At 33.3% G+C, this 17626-nt stretch overlaps 1 protein-coding gene across 1 annotated transcript in view; it reads right to left on the reverse strand.

The window, feature by feature from the left end:
• Window positions 1-3236: 3236 nt before the first annotated feature.
• The window catches only part of LOC117335194 (solute carrier family 12 member 2-like), a 51584-nt gene continuing 37194 nt past the window's right edge, over window positions 3237-17626 (reverse strand). The window contains exons 7-22 of the mRNA XM_033895177.1: window positions 17318-17445; window positions 15737-16018; window positions 15265-15372; window positions 14903-15026; window positions 14273-14374; window positions 13086-13241; window positions 12555-12766; window positions 12024-12167; window positions 11330-11436; window positions 9699-9814; window positions 8303-8518; window positions 8006-8120; window positions 7551-7637; window positions 6652-6769; window positions 5644-5711; window positions 3237-5252 (exon numbers count right to left, since the gene is read on the reverse strand). Of these exons, the coding sequence (XP_033751068.1) occupies window positions 5117-5252; window positions 5644-5711; window positions 6652-6769; window positions 7551-7637; window positions 8006-8120; window positions 8303-8518; window positions 9699-9814; window positions 11330-11436; window positions 12024-12167; window positions 12555-12766; window positions 13086-13241; window positions 14273-14374; window positions 14903-15026; window positions 15265-15372; window positions 15737-16018; window positions 17318-17445 (2219 nt within the window). The 3' untranslated portion in view covers window positions 3237-5116. The remainder of the gene's footprint in view (window positions 5253-5643; window positions 5712-6651; window positions 6770-7550; window positions 7638-8005; window positions 8121-8302; window positions 8519-9698; window positions 9815-11329; window positions 11437-12023; window positions 12168-12554; window positions 12767-13085; window positions 13242-14272; window positions 14375-14902; window positions 15027-15264; window positions 15373-15736; window positions 16019-17317; window positions 17446-17626) is intronic.

Consider the following 17626-nt stretch of genomic DNA (forward strand, 5'->3'; position numbering starts at 1 on the left):
TATTCCCCCTGTCTATAATTATCAAGGTATTCCCCCTGTCTATAATTATCAAGGTATTCCCCCTGTCTATAATTATCAAGGTATTCCCCCATGTATAATGACCCGAGTATTCCCCCTGTCTATAATTACCAAGGTATTCCCCTGTCTATAATTATCAAGGTATTCCCCTATCTATAATGACCCGAGTATTCCCCGTCTATAATTACCAAGGTATTTCCCATCTATAATGACCCAGGTATTCCCCTGTCTATAATTACCAAGATATTCCCCCATCTATAATGACCCAGGTATACCCCTGTCTATAATTACCAAGATATTCCCCCATCTATAATGACCCAGGTATTCCCCTGTCTATAATTACCAAGATATTCCCCCATCTATAATGACCCCAGTATTCCCCCTGTCTATAAATACCAAGGTATTCCCCCATGTATAATGACCTGAGTATTCCCATGTCTATAACTACCCAGGTATTCCCCCATCTATAATGACCCAGGTATATATACCCCTGTCTATAATTAACCAGGTATTCCCCCATCTATAATGACCCAGGTATATATACCCCTGTCTATAACTACCCAGGTATTCCACCATGTATAATCATTCTCCTTTCTCATCAACAGACAACTTACAAAAATAAAAGCTGTACTTTTTACAAACACAATCTGCATTCATAACAAAATGAGAGGCCCATGGGCCTTATCGATCACCTGAGTTCTGATATATATACTGATAGATGATTTTTCCTTTTAAAAGAAGAGCTAACATATTTGACCCATGTGACCTTTAAAGTAGGCCATGTTCTTCATCCCAGCATGCTAATGGTCCAATATCATGACTATGGACCTAAACTACAAAGGGCCATAACTATCCCAAGGAGGAAATTATTCAAGATATAAAACTTTCAGCACACCAAATTGATCAAAATCCATTCATATTTACTCAAGTTATGGTCACAATGTCCAATGGTAATAAAACGTCAAAGAGCCAAAACATTGAATCAGTCCTATTGTTGAAATCATCCGACTTCTTACTGATATAAAACTACCAAGATTATTTCAAAATCCATTAATACTGAATCAAGTTAGCATGTTCACAAGACCCAATGATTAAAAAACTGCAAAGACCCATTACCCTGTAATTACCATAAAATCTGTCCCATTGCTGAACTAGTCCGAGATCTTATTCAAGCTACATATGTAGATTCATGAACTCAAGTTATCGTGTTCACAAGGTCCAATGGCAATAAAGCTGCAAAGGGTCATAACTCTTTAAGTTACAGATGAATCGGCCTGATTGTCAAACTCATCTGTGATCTTATCCATATAAAGCTGCATACAAAGTTTCATAAAAATATGTTCATATTTACCAAAATCATTATGTTCACAGGAAAAGGTTAAGGCACGACGGACAAAAGGCCATTGCAACAGGTCACCATAAGCCTTCGGCTCTGGTGACCTAAAAAGATAGAATGGTCATTTACCAATAATTGAAAAATATGACTCGATATATAAAACAAAAGTATGATATAAAACTATACATATTATATATATATAACAATGCACAACCATTTATTGTTAAGTAAGCTGTGAATACATGAGACAAGATATTGGCCTACCAAATATTGTGAGGTTTTGTAAGTATAAAAGTGGGAATACCCCTGGGTACCCACTACCCAGATTTCTGGCAAGATCGGTCAACAAAGATCAAAATATATATGAGCTGTTGACTCAATATAAAATACAGAAAATTCTTAACCATCGTTGAGACTTATGCTGTGCAGTATTGACAATATGGTACTGTATATCAATGCCCGAGACACGAAGTATGCTGTATGTAAAATTACTGTATTACAATGAGACATGCAATATGCCATTGATAATATTTGAGACTTTACCAAATGTATGGAATGACAGTGTATGTGTGAGACAATTACGTTTCTCTATTCTCTCATGACCAGTCATGTTTGAGACGATTATGTTTCTGTATTCTCTCAAGTAATTATAAATTATTACGACATAACTAGTTTTCTCTTGTTGTTTATTAAACGTTAAGTCTACTGTTTTTCCACTAATCAATGACGAACCTTTTCAATCTTCTGGTGATAAGAACACGGAACTTCAATGACATTAACAACAGTGTATATAGAGTTGGCGTGACAGCATTATAACAGCGCACAATCACTTTAACATTAACACTGAACGATCATCTCCATGAATGTTAAAATACACACAGTTTAGTATAATCTGAGAATGGGTCTACTGAGTACCCAGCACTACAGAAATAACCCAACAGTGGATGTAGTTAGAAGAAATGTCTTAGGATCCTGTGTATCAGAGTACCCACATCCTCTAACATGTCTGTATAAAGTTTATATATACTGTCAACAATAACAATAAAAGGATACATAACGGCCAACACTTTTTCAAACCAGAAGATTGTTGGAAGTTTTTCTTTTGTCATGAAAAGCACTCAGCACATTCCATATTATATACATTCTTCAAAAATATTAATTTATCAAACTATATTTACCTTTATTTACAATTAACAAAATATTAATTACAAAAAAAACCCAAAAATATCAGTTTAAATAGACCACATGTACATTCACAGATAACTCATACTTCTAGGTAATACAACCATTAACAGTCCTGAAGGTCTCCCCCATGGTATTTTTTCCCTCAAAATCATAATATTTCACTAACTGTATTTTTTATTCCAATTCCATCAATAGACCAGAGAGATGTTGGTGCCGAACATTTAATGATCTTCATTAGTTTTAAATAACTTTATACTCCTCTTTACTTTTCATATCTTTCCTCTAAATTATCTGTTCTACTGCCATGTTGTATACACAAAATATTTCTGTTCTTCTAATTAGCCCCTGGAATTAACATGTACAACTAGGGACAAAGAACATACAGGTAAAATCTAATGGGAAAAGACCACCAGAGTGCTTTCTGAGAATGCTGAATTGAATGTACATCAAACCTCTTTACCATTTGGCACTCCATATCCTTGAACACCTACACGATCCCCCCCCCATCTATGATGACATATGTTATTTTGGACCATTTTTTTGGGGAAAAAATCATGTAAATTTCCATTGTGTATATTATCATACAATTTTTTCAAGAAATGTTCCCAAAATATTTCTATTACACTTCTATCAAATCATCAGCCAAATTTTAGAGCATCAATATCCCTACGATATTAAAATAATCTGTTGTTTTCCATTGTGTATATTATCATACAATTTTTTCAAGAAATGTTCCCAAAATATTTCTATTACACTTCTATCAAATCATCAGCCAAATTTTAGAGCATCAATATCCCTACGATATTAAAATAATCTGTTGTTTTACAAAAGTTATACAACAAATCTCTAGATGAATACAAATGCAATGATTGGACAACTTGTGGAAGTTTGTTACAAAACAGGCAGGATTACGATATGTGGACATCTATGTCAGGGGACCAATCACAAATCGACGTACAATGCACATCTTACGGAAGGATGACCATGGCAATACCGTTTATGTCTTTTTAAAGGCTAATGATCATAAAGGGTCATCAAGTTCATGTTTGACTCAAAAATATCATTTAAAGTATGGTGCAATAAACATGACATCATCAATAATTAACATACACAGTCATTATAAACAGAATTCTGAGACACATTTGGAAGGTTTTAACAATTAAATGTACTTAAAATATCTGAATTAATAACTTCTTATTAACAAAATGCCTGTTTTATTTATCAAATGCCCATTCGGGTACAAGCTTGCATAACATGTGACGAACATAACAGATGAAAAAGATGTACGAGGGGTTAAGTTGACCCCTTATAGAGCTTGCATCAAATATCACAGACTGATGAAGTTTGATGGTAAATTCTGAACAAAAGCTGGTATTGGGGATTATACTTGTCATACAGGCAGTGGTTATTGTAAATGGTATATATAGGATATAGAACACAGTCTATCACTTTTGGAACACATGAGTGTAAAGAAAATCTACCAAAGTGTATTGGTTAAAACAGGACTTCCCACACCAAATATTTCTTTGGTGTTTAAAACATACATGACCTCCCACACCAAATAACATCAATAATGAGCTTCAAATTCTATCAACAAGACTCAGTACTTAAGTTTCCTTCCCGGATCCCTCCAATCTTCAGTAACAGTACAGTACAATTTGGAAAATGAATATGGTTTTAGGTTTTGTCTTCAAAAGATCAGTTTTTCACCCAGCTAGTTAGTCTAGTAGAAACATTGCATTCAATGCATAATCTTAACCATCAAACAATGTTCATCACAGTTCTACTACATATATTTACATTACATGTACATATTTCATATAATTCCCACAAATACAGGTCCAGTGTATGTCCACTACCTACTACTAGTCCCGCATCTACATTCAGGTATTACATTTGTACAAGTGTTTATCAATGGTATATACCTTAATATCACTCCACACACCATCCTTAAATAACCTGTGCCTAGTCTCTTCTAATGGAAGCCTTCCTAAGTTATCACAAATGTTACAATATTTAGGCCATACTTCAGCACCATACTACCATAACTATCAACATACAGTAGTTTATTTTACAATTCACCCAAGTTCCAAGGAAAACAATCTTTATTCACTCTGTCATATATCTGACCATTAATATAATTATTTATGAATTTTTTTAATCCTACTTCCTTCTATTGGATATAAGATTGTGAAGACATTTTAAAATCAGGAAAAAACAAAAAATGTACAGTATGCTGTTGGTAATATATCCATAGCAATGTGACAGAGTCTTCAGCAGTGCAATCTCACACACTTTGACATTTTTTATACATGAATAACACAACAGCATGTTATGCTTTGACTTACCAAATCGTCCCTACCCATCTCTTTTCTAATTCTCAATACAAATAAAAGAATATTGCAAGTATAATTATAATTTTGAGATTCATTATACATCTGTATAATATAATATTGCTTGTTCAGCTCGTTTGCCATTTCTGAGATTCAACATTTCCCCACATTATTGCGTAAAGGTGTTCCATCCTCGGAGATCTATAGAGATGTGAGATGAGGTGGAAGTCATGTGTTTGCGTAGTTAGGAGTAGAAGGTGAGTACGCTGGACTGGTTGCCCCTGATTAAGAGTATGGGAGGCATGTCGCGGGTTAGAGTATCTAACCAGGCCATGTACAGACCTGTCGGGCAGGTGCCCTTTCTTGGCATAGGTAGAGTCCTGCAAAAAATAATGTAATTTAGATTTAATAATGTATATTTACTAGACATCCTTCTTTTGGGTACTTAATTTTTTTTAATGAATTGTCATCTCATGAAATATCTATACCATTAATCAAATAAACAACAAGGTTTTTCTTCAAAAGGGTGGTCTTTGCATTGCTTCACACATACACTAGTACTAGTATATATTTTGAGCGCTTCCATCCCATACATGTACCGATGTATCTTAATCCATAAAGAGAACGCCTACTTCATTTGTGAAATCATTATTGTGTTCACCTTTACATCATCTATAACAAGAACATGACGGAGACTTTGTACTCCGTCAGGAGATTGTCACGCTTGTGATAATTACATGTACGAGATTATAATTCTTTAAATAAACATACATGACAACTAATGATGCATCACTGGAATGCTTCACTAGAAGCTCCTTCAGTCGGATATTTCTCTTCGTCTGAAAATAAAAACATACATTAAATTATACAGCAAACACAATATAGTAGTCAATTATACTAACAAAAGGCTTATTTTTTATGTTTACTGGAAAATGTTATTTGTACTTAACTTTGACTGTAATTTCACGATGAATCATGATAAAAGCAATTTCCTTAAAAATCAGCTAAAAACTGGTAAAATCCAAGATGGACACCTACATATGAAATCTGAAGGAGATTCGCTATGTATTTTCCGAGAAATAACGATAAAACTTTAACTGTCAATTATTATTCTAGTAAGTTAAATCAGTATGCAAATATTAGTCACACTTGTTAAATATACTTATTACTAGAGACACTATTAAATATCTTTTGTCTGCAAACTTGGTCGAAGAGTTGTGGGTGATAAATCTTTATATTTTCTCTGCTCAACTATACACAAGTACCAAAAGGTATCCACTCTGCAAGGCACTTCAGTTATAAAACTAGCCACTTCACATCGTTTCCATTCTCTGTTCACCTATCCATCTACGAAACTTTGTTACTAACTTACTACATGACAGTATTATGTATATATTCAATTCATGGATGTTGTGCTAGAGCTAGTTAGTTTCTGGTTTATTGCCTATGTGACTTCCCCTATTGCTATGGTCAGTTTTCTGATGGAGTGAGAGAGTAGCCCTCTGTTTTGGAGAAAGACATATATCTAGTCCATATGTTGCCTTGCCTTATCCTTATTGGGGTGGGGTGAGGTGAGGCTGGAAGGGAGTCTATTGAATCTGGATTAACTTATAATATTTCAAATGTCCATCAAATTTTTTCTAATAAATGCTTCCTAATATTGTCCTTAACTTTTGGGTTATCACACCTGTGTTGTTGGTTATCACACCTGCTTTTGACCTGTGGGGAATGTTTTATTGAGATAAAAACCTGTCAATGCATATATTTTAGTGATCTTACCTTATCTTGAAGTAAGTCTTTCTCCTCCTCTGATATTTTCCATGGATATTTTTCCTGTGTTTCTCCCTTCTCCTCATCTAACATCCATCCATCCAACAACTTGTCAAACTCCACTTCACTAAAATACACAGAGTTAAACTTCACTGACCCAAATGACAGACAAGTAAGGGCCCTGCTATGTTGTACAGGTTTGACCCTAACTTTTAATTAAAGCTGTTTTAGTTTTGTTTTTGTTCTTGTTTTATTTTTATTTAAGTTTAAGTTGGGCAGATTTTTTCCAGATACTGCATATAATTCAAGTAATGAAAATCACTTTGTGGCAGACTATGATGGACAAACCCAACCATCAATGTTCATCACAGTACTCCTACATATATTTACATTATAACACATATTTTACATCACTATTCAAAAATCCCACAAATAAATTATATATGAACTTCCCACTACTAGTCCCAATTAAGGTATTACAAGTGTTTATCATTGGTATACCTTAATATCACTCCTCACACTATACATAATTAATCTGTGCCTGCCTAGTCTCTGATGGCAGGCAAACAAACCTGGTAAATGGATTTGAGTTTAGAGAAGTATTTCAGTGATACGGTAGGAAATATGGTGAAATAGATGTGGACTTTAACATTAGGATAAACACCGATGATTTTAATCAGTTCAAGAAATGTCAGTAGTTCAAAAAGATGTAAAAAGATGTAAAAGGGATATATGACGTCAAAAAATTTATTGAACTAGTTGGTAGATTGTAAATAAATCATCATTAACATTTATGTCTTAATATGAATTTAGCCATTACCTATTTAACAACCAGAAAATAACAATACATTCATCTATGAAACACTTTCACCTCACTGATACACTCTTGTTTTAATTAAGTTGCTTACCTCTTCTTCTCAGGAGATTTTCCTATGTCAGCTATTACTGTGATTTCCTTACATTCAATACGGAACTTGCTCAGTAAAGTGGCCATCCTGTAGGTACAATTATTTTGTCAAATGAGTCATCAGAGAAGCATATTTCACTAAATGAGATCTCTAATTAGCATGATTAACTTTTAATAATATTTTATCATTAGATTAACTTTTTACATCCATATTCCAACAAAACTGCATGAAATTTAATATCATTATTTTTCACTTTTATTCTAACAAATTTTAAAGAATGAAAATTGAAACAAATCAAACAGATGTAAAGTGTTATAATTTGAAGCATTAATTCCTTTGGAAAAAGGTCAATTAAGGAAAAGGTGAAACCTCATAACTGAGAAAAGTTTGCAATTATCTGTCTCCCAAATCTTTACTCAGCTGTTATTATATTGTAACACTGAGCTGACACTTACTGTCGCTGTTCTCTGTCAATCTCGCCCCTCTTAGTACCCGCAATGAAGATTCTTAACCGACAGTTCCCCCAGTATAGCTTCGTTGTAAGGATATAAGGAATCAACAAGGTCAATCCTGAAATGACAAGGTCATTTAAGGTCATGCATATCACAGATTCATTTATTTAGTTAATCCTGTACAATAACTACAAAGATAAAGGGTTTCCTAAACCTTTCTGATCATGAGAAATAAAACTTTATGGTAAAATTGCACTGTGCACATTCAAATATACCCGAATTCATGTCAATGATTCTAACCTCCATCATCAAACAGCCACCAGACGTCTATAGTTCCCCTCTGCTTTTTGGCAAATCTATCTTGTTGTTTGAGCAAATTCTCGTAGACCAGTAGATGGTGGCTGTCATCCCGCTCTGGTGTATCGCCGTTGTCAGGAAGAGAGCCCTCAGATGATCGACTGTGTTTACGCAGCATGGTCGGTGTGCTGGGGTAGGAAGGGACCTCCTCTTCATCAGCTGTAACCATATTGATATTGTTCAATTCACATCCCTAAATACATTACTAGTTACTGTATGCGTGGAAACGTTTCCCCCTGTCAAATATTCGTCCCTCACCAGTTAACCCTAAGTTTGACCATCCCCTGTCAAATATTCGTCCCTCACCAGTTAACCCTAAGTTTGACCAGAGTTAATTTAACCATTTACATGTATTCACATTCCTTGCTGAGATCTGCGAGCATGATCGATAGAGCATGAAAAAGACAAAAGTTAAACTGGGGTGAACAGTTCTTGGTATACAGTATACCAGTTGTTTGTGGTATGCTACCCTAGTGCATTTCAAATTGTATGAAAAATATACATTTAGCATTACATTGTTAGAAATTCTGTAGGTAAAATTCTCAATAAACTTTAAAAACATACATTAGATATGAAATATGCAGACCAACAGATCATGTAAAATAATATATAAAGATGGTCTTTTCTAATGCCTTTCTAAGTATTCTTCATCACATTTTACCAAATTCATCACATTTTACACATTTAACACAAGCCATCATTGAAATACTCTCTATCAAGACTGCTCATGTTAACAAAACCTTACTGAATAAATTATATAAAGTTATCTATACTGTTTTGTATCATCATTTAGTACCTATCATGATTTTAACACTTGTATCTTGACAACTGACCAATGGCACATCAAACACGAACACATATGATATTTCAATAAAACGTCTTTTATTGAAAATTCATCACCAAACATGACAGGTTTGTGTTTGAAAGTCCATTACAGGTTGTCATATAGATTTTGCATCAAGAATTTGCTGCTAAAAATTTTAACAATCTCACGATAAAAGCAAGGAAAGAAATATTAACGAAATACAAAAAATATTGGAATAAGAAATCAAAGGTGGGAAAAACAGAAAATGCTATAGACATTTTACAAATCACAACACCTAGCTAATCATGCACGAACACTTTACAAAGTCTGCATACTTTTGGCGGTCGTGTGTGGTCCACAACAGTTGCTATGTATAAGTTCAGGAGAGGCTGTAGGACCAAAACATGTCTGTTAAACACCTATATACACCATCTCATGCTAAATATTTCACCATTAAAGAGAAACGTTTAGAGAAAAAGATGTTATTAAGAATTAATATATTAGTCAGTGATATTATCTTATTTATATACGTACCGTCAAGTTTGTGCTGGACAAGCGACTCATTGCCCGAGTCATTCTGATTAGGTTCATTATAGAATCCTTCTGAGACTCTCAGAATACCAACACCAAACTGAAGGTCAAATGCATCACTACAAAGTCAAGAATATATTTAATATTATTTTCAATTAACTGATACATTAAGTCTCACCAATGTTCACATAATTGCAGTCCAATTATAAAATCTTTGATGAAATAAATGATCATCATAATTTTTTAAACACTATGAATTATAGATATTGCTTTTTCATTATCAACTTCGAAACATTTCGTATTGGTATTTAACCTTAAACAATAGGTATAACATCTCAATTTATAACTTTTGTGAAAAAGCCTTAGAGGGGTATAACATTACAAATGATTTCTTATTGAGTAAAAGTTGTCTGTGAAAGAATAGTTTTCTTATCACATTAAATAAAAATATTGTCCTATGTTTTATTCTGTGACAAAAAACACAACTCTTAGAATAATTCTGAATACAAATATTAATAACAAATTAATCCATTTCCATCTGATTCCATTCTCTATCAGTTATTAAACCCAATAACATTAACAAGAAAAGATTTTAAGATTTCAAAATGTGAAAATGACATCACAGCAATGTGAATGTGGCTCCTCATTAATGTAAAGTGATGTGATTTCTTGGTGAAAAAAAAACAAGGATTTTATAAAAATGATTATGATGTGTATTCATTCTATTTAACATCAATGACTTTTAATGAAAAACAAATGGTAAGTGAAGACATTTTTTTTGTGTGAAATGTTGAATTAATGAAAAATAAAGAATATATGAAATACCAGCAAGTTCCAAAATTGTACCATTGTGATGATATGACTAAAATGAAGATAAAAATAATGTCTATTTATTAAGAAGTTTTATATCTGTCTGAAAAACTACACAGTACCATAACATTATTGTGTTCAAACAGAAGTGAAGTATGTGTACACATACAATGGCCAAATTTTTGGAGGATTTTGCAACTCTATCCTTAAATCTGATCAATCTAGCAAGATAGAGTAAAGTGTTAATGGACTGAACGGTGAAGGTAATTATGATGTTACACCAATTGTTATATCACCTTTACTGTCAATTCTTACCTCAGGTACATTACACATATTTTATTATTGTATATATTTGACTATACAAATGCTATCCATCTTCGTCTTTAATGTTAAAAAGTACCAGACAATATGTTAAGACAGGAAAATCCATAATATTTTGTCTTATTTTCACAAAATTTGTAAGTTAGATTAAGATTTTCATTAAACAAAATTTCTAAGCTAGATTAAGATTTTCATTAAACAAAATTTCTAAGCTAGATTAAGATTTTCATTAAACAAAATTTCTTAGTTAGATTAAGATTTTCATTAAACGAAATTGCTTAGCTAGATTACGATTTTCATTAAACAAAATTTCTTAGTTAGATTAAGATTTTCATTAAACAAAATTTCTAAGCTGGATTAAGATTTCCATTAACCAATCTGTTTCCTCTGGGAATTGAAAAATCTTAAGTGAAAATATTTCCAGGAAACTGAAGCAAGATCTCCAAACAAATTCTACGTGTATACAGTAACATCGTACAGTAGAGAGTGTATTGGATACTGACTGAATGGTATTGAAGTAGCCGTCCACTTCCTCATGGTGGGTGGTTCGCCAGTCAGACTTGAAGCCCATCACTAGAATGTTAGGTCGAAGCTTCCCTACTCCGACATTCTGAAGGAAACAAATCATGTACACCAGACTGTATGTAAAATGTAACATTTTAACAGTCAATTTTTTTTAAACCATAAAATCTATTCGATCTCTACAAATTTTAAAATGTGTTCCCATTCTACATAACAATATATTTGGATGCTTATTTATACTTATTATTTTCCAATAAAATACTTTGTAGCTCATTTTACTTACATGATGCCCTGAGGCCCCTTGTACATATGTTTGGCCTTTTATTTTGTACACAGACCTATGTATCATCTACAAAATACTTTGTGACCCATTTTACCTACATGATGCCCTGAGGCCCCGTGTAAATACGTTAGGCTTTTCATTTTGTACAAAGACCTTTGTATCACCAATAAAATACTTTGTGGCCCATTTTACCTATATGATGCCCTGAGGCCCCTTGTACATATGTTAGGCCTTTTATTTTGTACACAGACCTATGTATCATCTATGAAATACTTTGTGACCCATTTTACCTATATGATGACCTAGCTGAGGCCCCGTGTAAATATGTTAGGCTTTTGATTTTGTACAAAGACCTTTTTATCATCTACAAAATACTTTGTGGCCTGCTTTACCTGCATGATGCTCTGTGCTCCCTGCCTGAATGTTGGTGCTGAGGTGACGCTGTAGAAGGACTTGACCTTGCGTTGTTTGAACCATTGGTAGACAATGCCAGACTTGTTCTTATTTATCTCACGCAAACAATCACCTTGATTCCCCTAAAGTACCAAAATGCAGATGTAACTATCAGCCCTTAAATTGATAATTGACAAATTAGTGCGAACTATTTTTGGAGCAATTTTGAAAATGTTGAAATGCATCCTTTAAATTTTATGTGTAGGTACGTGTTGATACAATGTACTCAAAGTTTGCAGGTTCTATTTTTAGATATTAATATGTGTCAATAACTCATTAAGCTTACAAGCGTTGTAAACCTTTTCAATGCAATTGCAAAAATTTATTCTAGGACATTTAACTTAAATTTATTCTAGGACATTTAACTTAAATTTATTCTAGGACATTTAACTTAAGTTGATATTGCATCTGGACACATCAAAGTGCAATTAAAAATTTTTCTTAGACCCAAAGTTGCACATTTCACTTACAATGAGAATATGTCCACACATCATGAGACTGATTTTCCTCGTCAGAGTGTACACAAAGTCCACCAGGGCTGGCCGACTCGAAGGCAAGCCTGTTAGCACCAAAATTTGTGGCCGGAAGTTTTTGATATGGTCCTCTACAGCCAGGAGTTTGAGAGCAGACTGCAGAGCACTTCTATACACATGAGCTTGGGTAGATGAGCCCCAATTCACATCTGAAATCAGGATTTAACATAAATGAATATATGCAATATAGCTATTAAATATCAATCCATTTGAGTACAAATCAATAAAAAAGTTTTTGCTCATCAATGAATTTAACTACCTGTGTATGTTAATTATATCTAATTAACCTATTTAACTTATCATTTAATTTTCATTTATTGATCAGATTGATAAAATCTATTTAATAATTCCAATGACCGGGTAAGTTTATCAGACCATCAAAACATATTATCATATTTTCACTGATGTACAATTTAAATTACTTAATTTTCAACTTTTCAATCCCATTCAGTGAAAATCACTACTTACCTGGTTTGGTGTAGTGTACGTATACAAAGAGAAAAGCTATCACAGCAAATGTTATTAAGGCTGTCCACCAGTTGATTATAAACATCACAGCTATACAAACTAAGGCACCAAGGAGACTCAACCACATGTAGTAGTATTTAAATGCTGGACGCCATCCTAAAACACATCACAACCAATTGTCAATGAATTGAGTAAGTAACAGTGATAGATCACATATAATGTATAGGTTCATAATTTTATAAAGATGTAAAAGATGAGGAAATATTAAATTATCTGTACCTTTTATTTAGAGGTATAACTAATGTATTAACTAAAGCAAAAACAGCAATTTTGTTTTTGTTGTTGTTTGTTTGAGATCTATCTTGGTCACTTTGCCAAGGATTCATGATGCTAGCTAAATTCAAAGGAAGAGGAATTCCATTGACCTTTCAGGAGTCATGCTACATTGACCTTTTGGTGGTCATGCTACATCGACCTTTTGGTGGTCATGCTACATCGACCTTTTGGTGGTCATGCTACATTGACCTTTTGGGGGTCATGCTACATTGACCTTTTGGGGGTCATGCTACATTGACCTTTTGGGGTCATGCTACATTGACCTTTCATGGTCATGCAATTTTCCATGATTTTACAATGTTTTGGGGTCAGTTAGGTCATTCACATCATTAACAATCGCTATTTGGGCTTCATATGCAAACAGGGTGTTTGTGGACATTATTATTATGGTTGTACGGGATATATCTAATGACCGATCAAATAGTTCACATCTCAAATGAATAATAATACTAAGATAAATTGTCCACTTGTAAATAAAATATTTTACCAAACTAAACTCAAGTGTCATCAAATAGCAAATCTGAATATAGCTCTCATGTGATTGATTGAAAACATTATCCACTGACAACTTCTATAACAGATACTTGTATATCAACAACTAAGAAAACATTTTACTATAACAGATACTTGTATATCAACAACTAAGAAAACCATTTAATTAAATTTTAAATTAACTTTAGAGACTAATGTACTGGCAGTTTTTCCCATCAGTTTATGACCAGGTTTTTTTTTTTTTTTATCATTTTGATAAGTAGATCCCAAAATTTTTACATGAAACATATCATGAATGGTTTCCACCAGTCTGATGTAAAATCACACAATTTTTGGATGTTAGTGTTAATAGTCGTTACCTGGAGACCTGGCAAGCGAGGCATCAAAACAGGAATAGTTGATGAGGGCATAGGACATCAGAAAGAAGTTAGATATGATTGGGGCAATAGCATTCAAATCACCTGTAGGCAGGAAGCAGAATCAGGTTAGAAACCACACACAACAGCAAAACATTTAAACACACAAAACACTCCATAATGTTATCGTTATTCTCCATATTTTTAAAGCACGATTTTATTAATTAGTTTTTATGTCTATTGATGGTTTACACTTAACTTAAAAATAGAGATATTCTTTCTGAGGACAAATTGATCAACCCAGAACTTTTTCAAAATATTCCCCTAGTTGAAATTAAAGCTAAACTTGCTTTTAATTACCCTAATTATATCATCTTCTAATCATCATTCATGAATGATCTAATTATAACATTTTCTTATCATTAGATCACTTTGTCTTGATAAAAAAAGAAAAGAAAAAAGAAAAAAGAAAAAACCAGATTTTTTAAAGATTTTTAACTACTAGAGATAGAAAGATAATAATTTAAATTTGTTTATCAACCACTCGAAATAGAGCACACTGTCAGTTATAAAAAAAAAAAAAAAAAAAAATGTAAAGTGACACAGCACTCAGTATAAAGCAGAACCACTTACCAATACATATAAATCCTAAACCAATAAAATAAGCTAGTAAATACGCTCGCCTAGGGTTATCACTGGCACCGTAACCTTTGGCGAAGATATGGATTTTTGGGAATATCTTGTCTTTGCAAACTGCCTGTAAAGTAGAAAATTTATTATTATTTATCTTACACAGGAGAAATTACAAACATTGTCTGCTATCCTGTCCTCTTAAACTGCAGCGGAAAGAAAAGGGATAAAACACAGAAAACGTTTTTTCCAGGAATATCTATCTTTTCAAAGCTACGGAAAGCCAAGATAGAATTATTATATAAAATATTTAAAAGTATCCAGCTATGTTTTAATACTACATCAACTTCTGTAAACAACGGTACCTGGAAGACTTTAGGAGCAGAAACAAGACTGGCAAGTGCAGAGGAAAGTGTGGCAGAGAATATTCCAACCGTTACCAGGGGGCCAAATCCGGAAGATATCTCCATAGCCTATAAACAGATAAAAATTTACACGTAAATCAATGAAATTACTAAATAGTTTATCATATCTTTTAAACAAATTACTTGTTTTTTTCACATCTTATTCATCAATGATAAAATATTTCTTGAAAATCATGACGCTTAAAATTCATAACATTGTGCCACTTTATTTCAATTCAAGTATTTTATTGTTGAAATATACAATAAATTAAACTTACTGTGATAAAATTATTGACATATTGACAAAATATGCACATAACAAAAGGATAAGAAAACAGTATATAACCTTTCCAGTCTTTTCCCAGGCGGAACTATTTTGTTAACAATTTAAATGTTTATCTAAAACATTAATACAATATTATTTACAACGTACCCTGTAGTCATGGAGAAGACCGTATTCACATGTGCCGTCCTTGCCGAGACTACAGTTACTGGCCAGACTAACAGCACTGGGCTGGAGTGTGTTATTAACTACGGACAGGAAGGTACCATTAACACTAGCATTGCCGACTATAACTGACTGAAGTGCTGTGGTAGCATATCCTGATGCTTCCCGCATGATAGTAGCACCAAGGATCCATGCTACTCCAATATACACAATTGTGGATATGAGTATAGAGTAAAAGGTCCCTTTTGGAATGTTTTTCTGCGCATTCTGTAAAATAAAACCAAAACAATCTGTGTTATAAATTCTGACTTTGACAATGCACAATTAGAAATTGTGATTTTAAATGTATCTATATATGTTATCCTTTGAGAGAAAATAAAGTAAAGTAAATGATGCATCAATAAAACATTTCAGGCATTAAAAGGATGATGTGATTCTGTAAGATAATGTCCTAAGATAGTCAAACAAGAGATTTTACATCTTAATAATCTGATAACATGAACAATTGGAACCTACATGTGAAAATTGAGAAACATTCCTCCAGTACTTTTCAAGAAACAGAGATAACAATTTTCAATTCTCAAAATCAAAGATGGCCACCTGTCAGACATTTTTTTTTCTTACCAAAAAAAAATTAATTTGATTGGCACAACCACGGACCAAGGGGAACCTACACATGAAATTTAAAGAATATCCCTCCAGTTCTATTCAAGCAATAAGGATAACAAACTTCAATTATCAAAATCCAAGATGGCCACCTGTCAGCCATTTTGTTTTTCTGATCAAAAATCTAAACAGAAATGGCACAACAAGGGACCAAGGGGAAACTACACATAGTAGGAGGAATCTCCCTCAAGTTCTTTATAAGAATAGTGATAACAAACTTAATAAATTATCAAAATTCAAGATAGCCATCTGTAGGGACAAAGGGGAACCTACACATTAAGTTTGAGAAATGTCCCTCCAGTATTTTTAAAGAAATACAAGGATTGTTTATGGACAGACAGACCATAGACCACAGACGCAGGGTGATTAGAATAGACCAACATCTGAAGATGGAGCGCTTACAACAAGAAGCCCATGGGCCTTAATGGTCACATGAGTTATAACATACTTCAGTCAATTTGACCCAGTTTGACCCCGCCCATCAGGCCCTGGGGGTCAGTCAGAGCCGATATGTGCATACTACCAAACTGTCATCTAATACTGATAATTCTAATCAATGAAGCCTTAATTCAACAAACATTAAACAAATAATCCTCGCAAATGTAATTGCCCAATAAAAACTTAAGTAAAATTCACCCCTATGGGGAAACGTTAGATTCCAGGTTCAGGAAATTTACAAATTTGGTTGATCTATGAAGAGTATTTGCCTCTACCATATCTGGGTCTTGACGGACAATGCACCATGACAGACAAAAGGCAATTAGAATAGGTCACTTGAGACTATGTCTCAGGTGACCTAAAAACGGACAAATACATTTTTTCCCAAGGAAGCTGTCGTCATCAATGGTATACATGTATTCAAATTTTTCAAAATTGCAATGATCCTTCAATATAACCTACCTTTAAATCACCTGAGATATTTGCTCCAGCTAAAATACCCGTAGCAGCTGGGAAAAACACGGCAAAAACAGAAAAGAAATTTTCCCCATTTGTATATTTTGGTCCTAAATTGTCCACAAAAACTTCACCTGAAAAAGAATCAAATTTGTTTTTGAGATATATTTCTGAAAAGTGTCACTACAGACACTGCTAGTTAACCTCATATCATTACAAACTTTTGATACTGTTAAATTGTTTAAATACTCTATTTGTAGGTGTCCAAGTTTTGACTAGTTCCTGCCCTTGTCAGTATTAAACTATACCGATGCT

Source organism: Pecten maximus, chromosome 9 (assembly GCF_902652985.1).
Source record: "Pecten maximus chromosome 9, xPecMax1.1, whole genome shotgun sequence".
In the NCBI taxonomy this organism is placed as follows: Eukaryota; Metazoa; Mollusca; class Bivalvia; order Pectinida; family Pectinidae; genus Pecten; species Pecten maximus.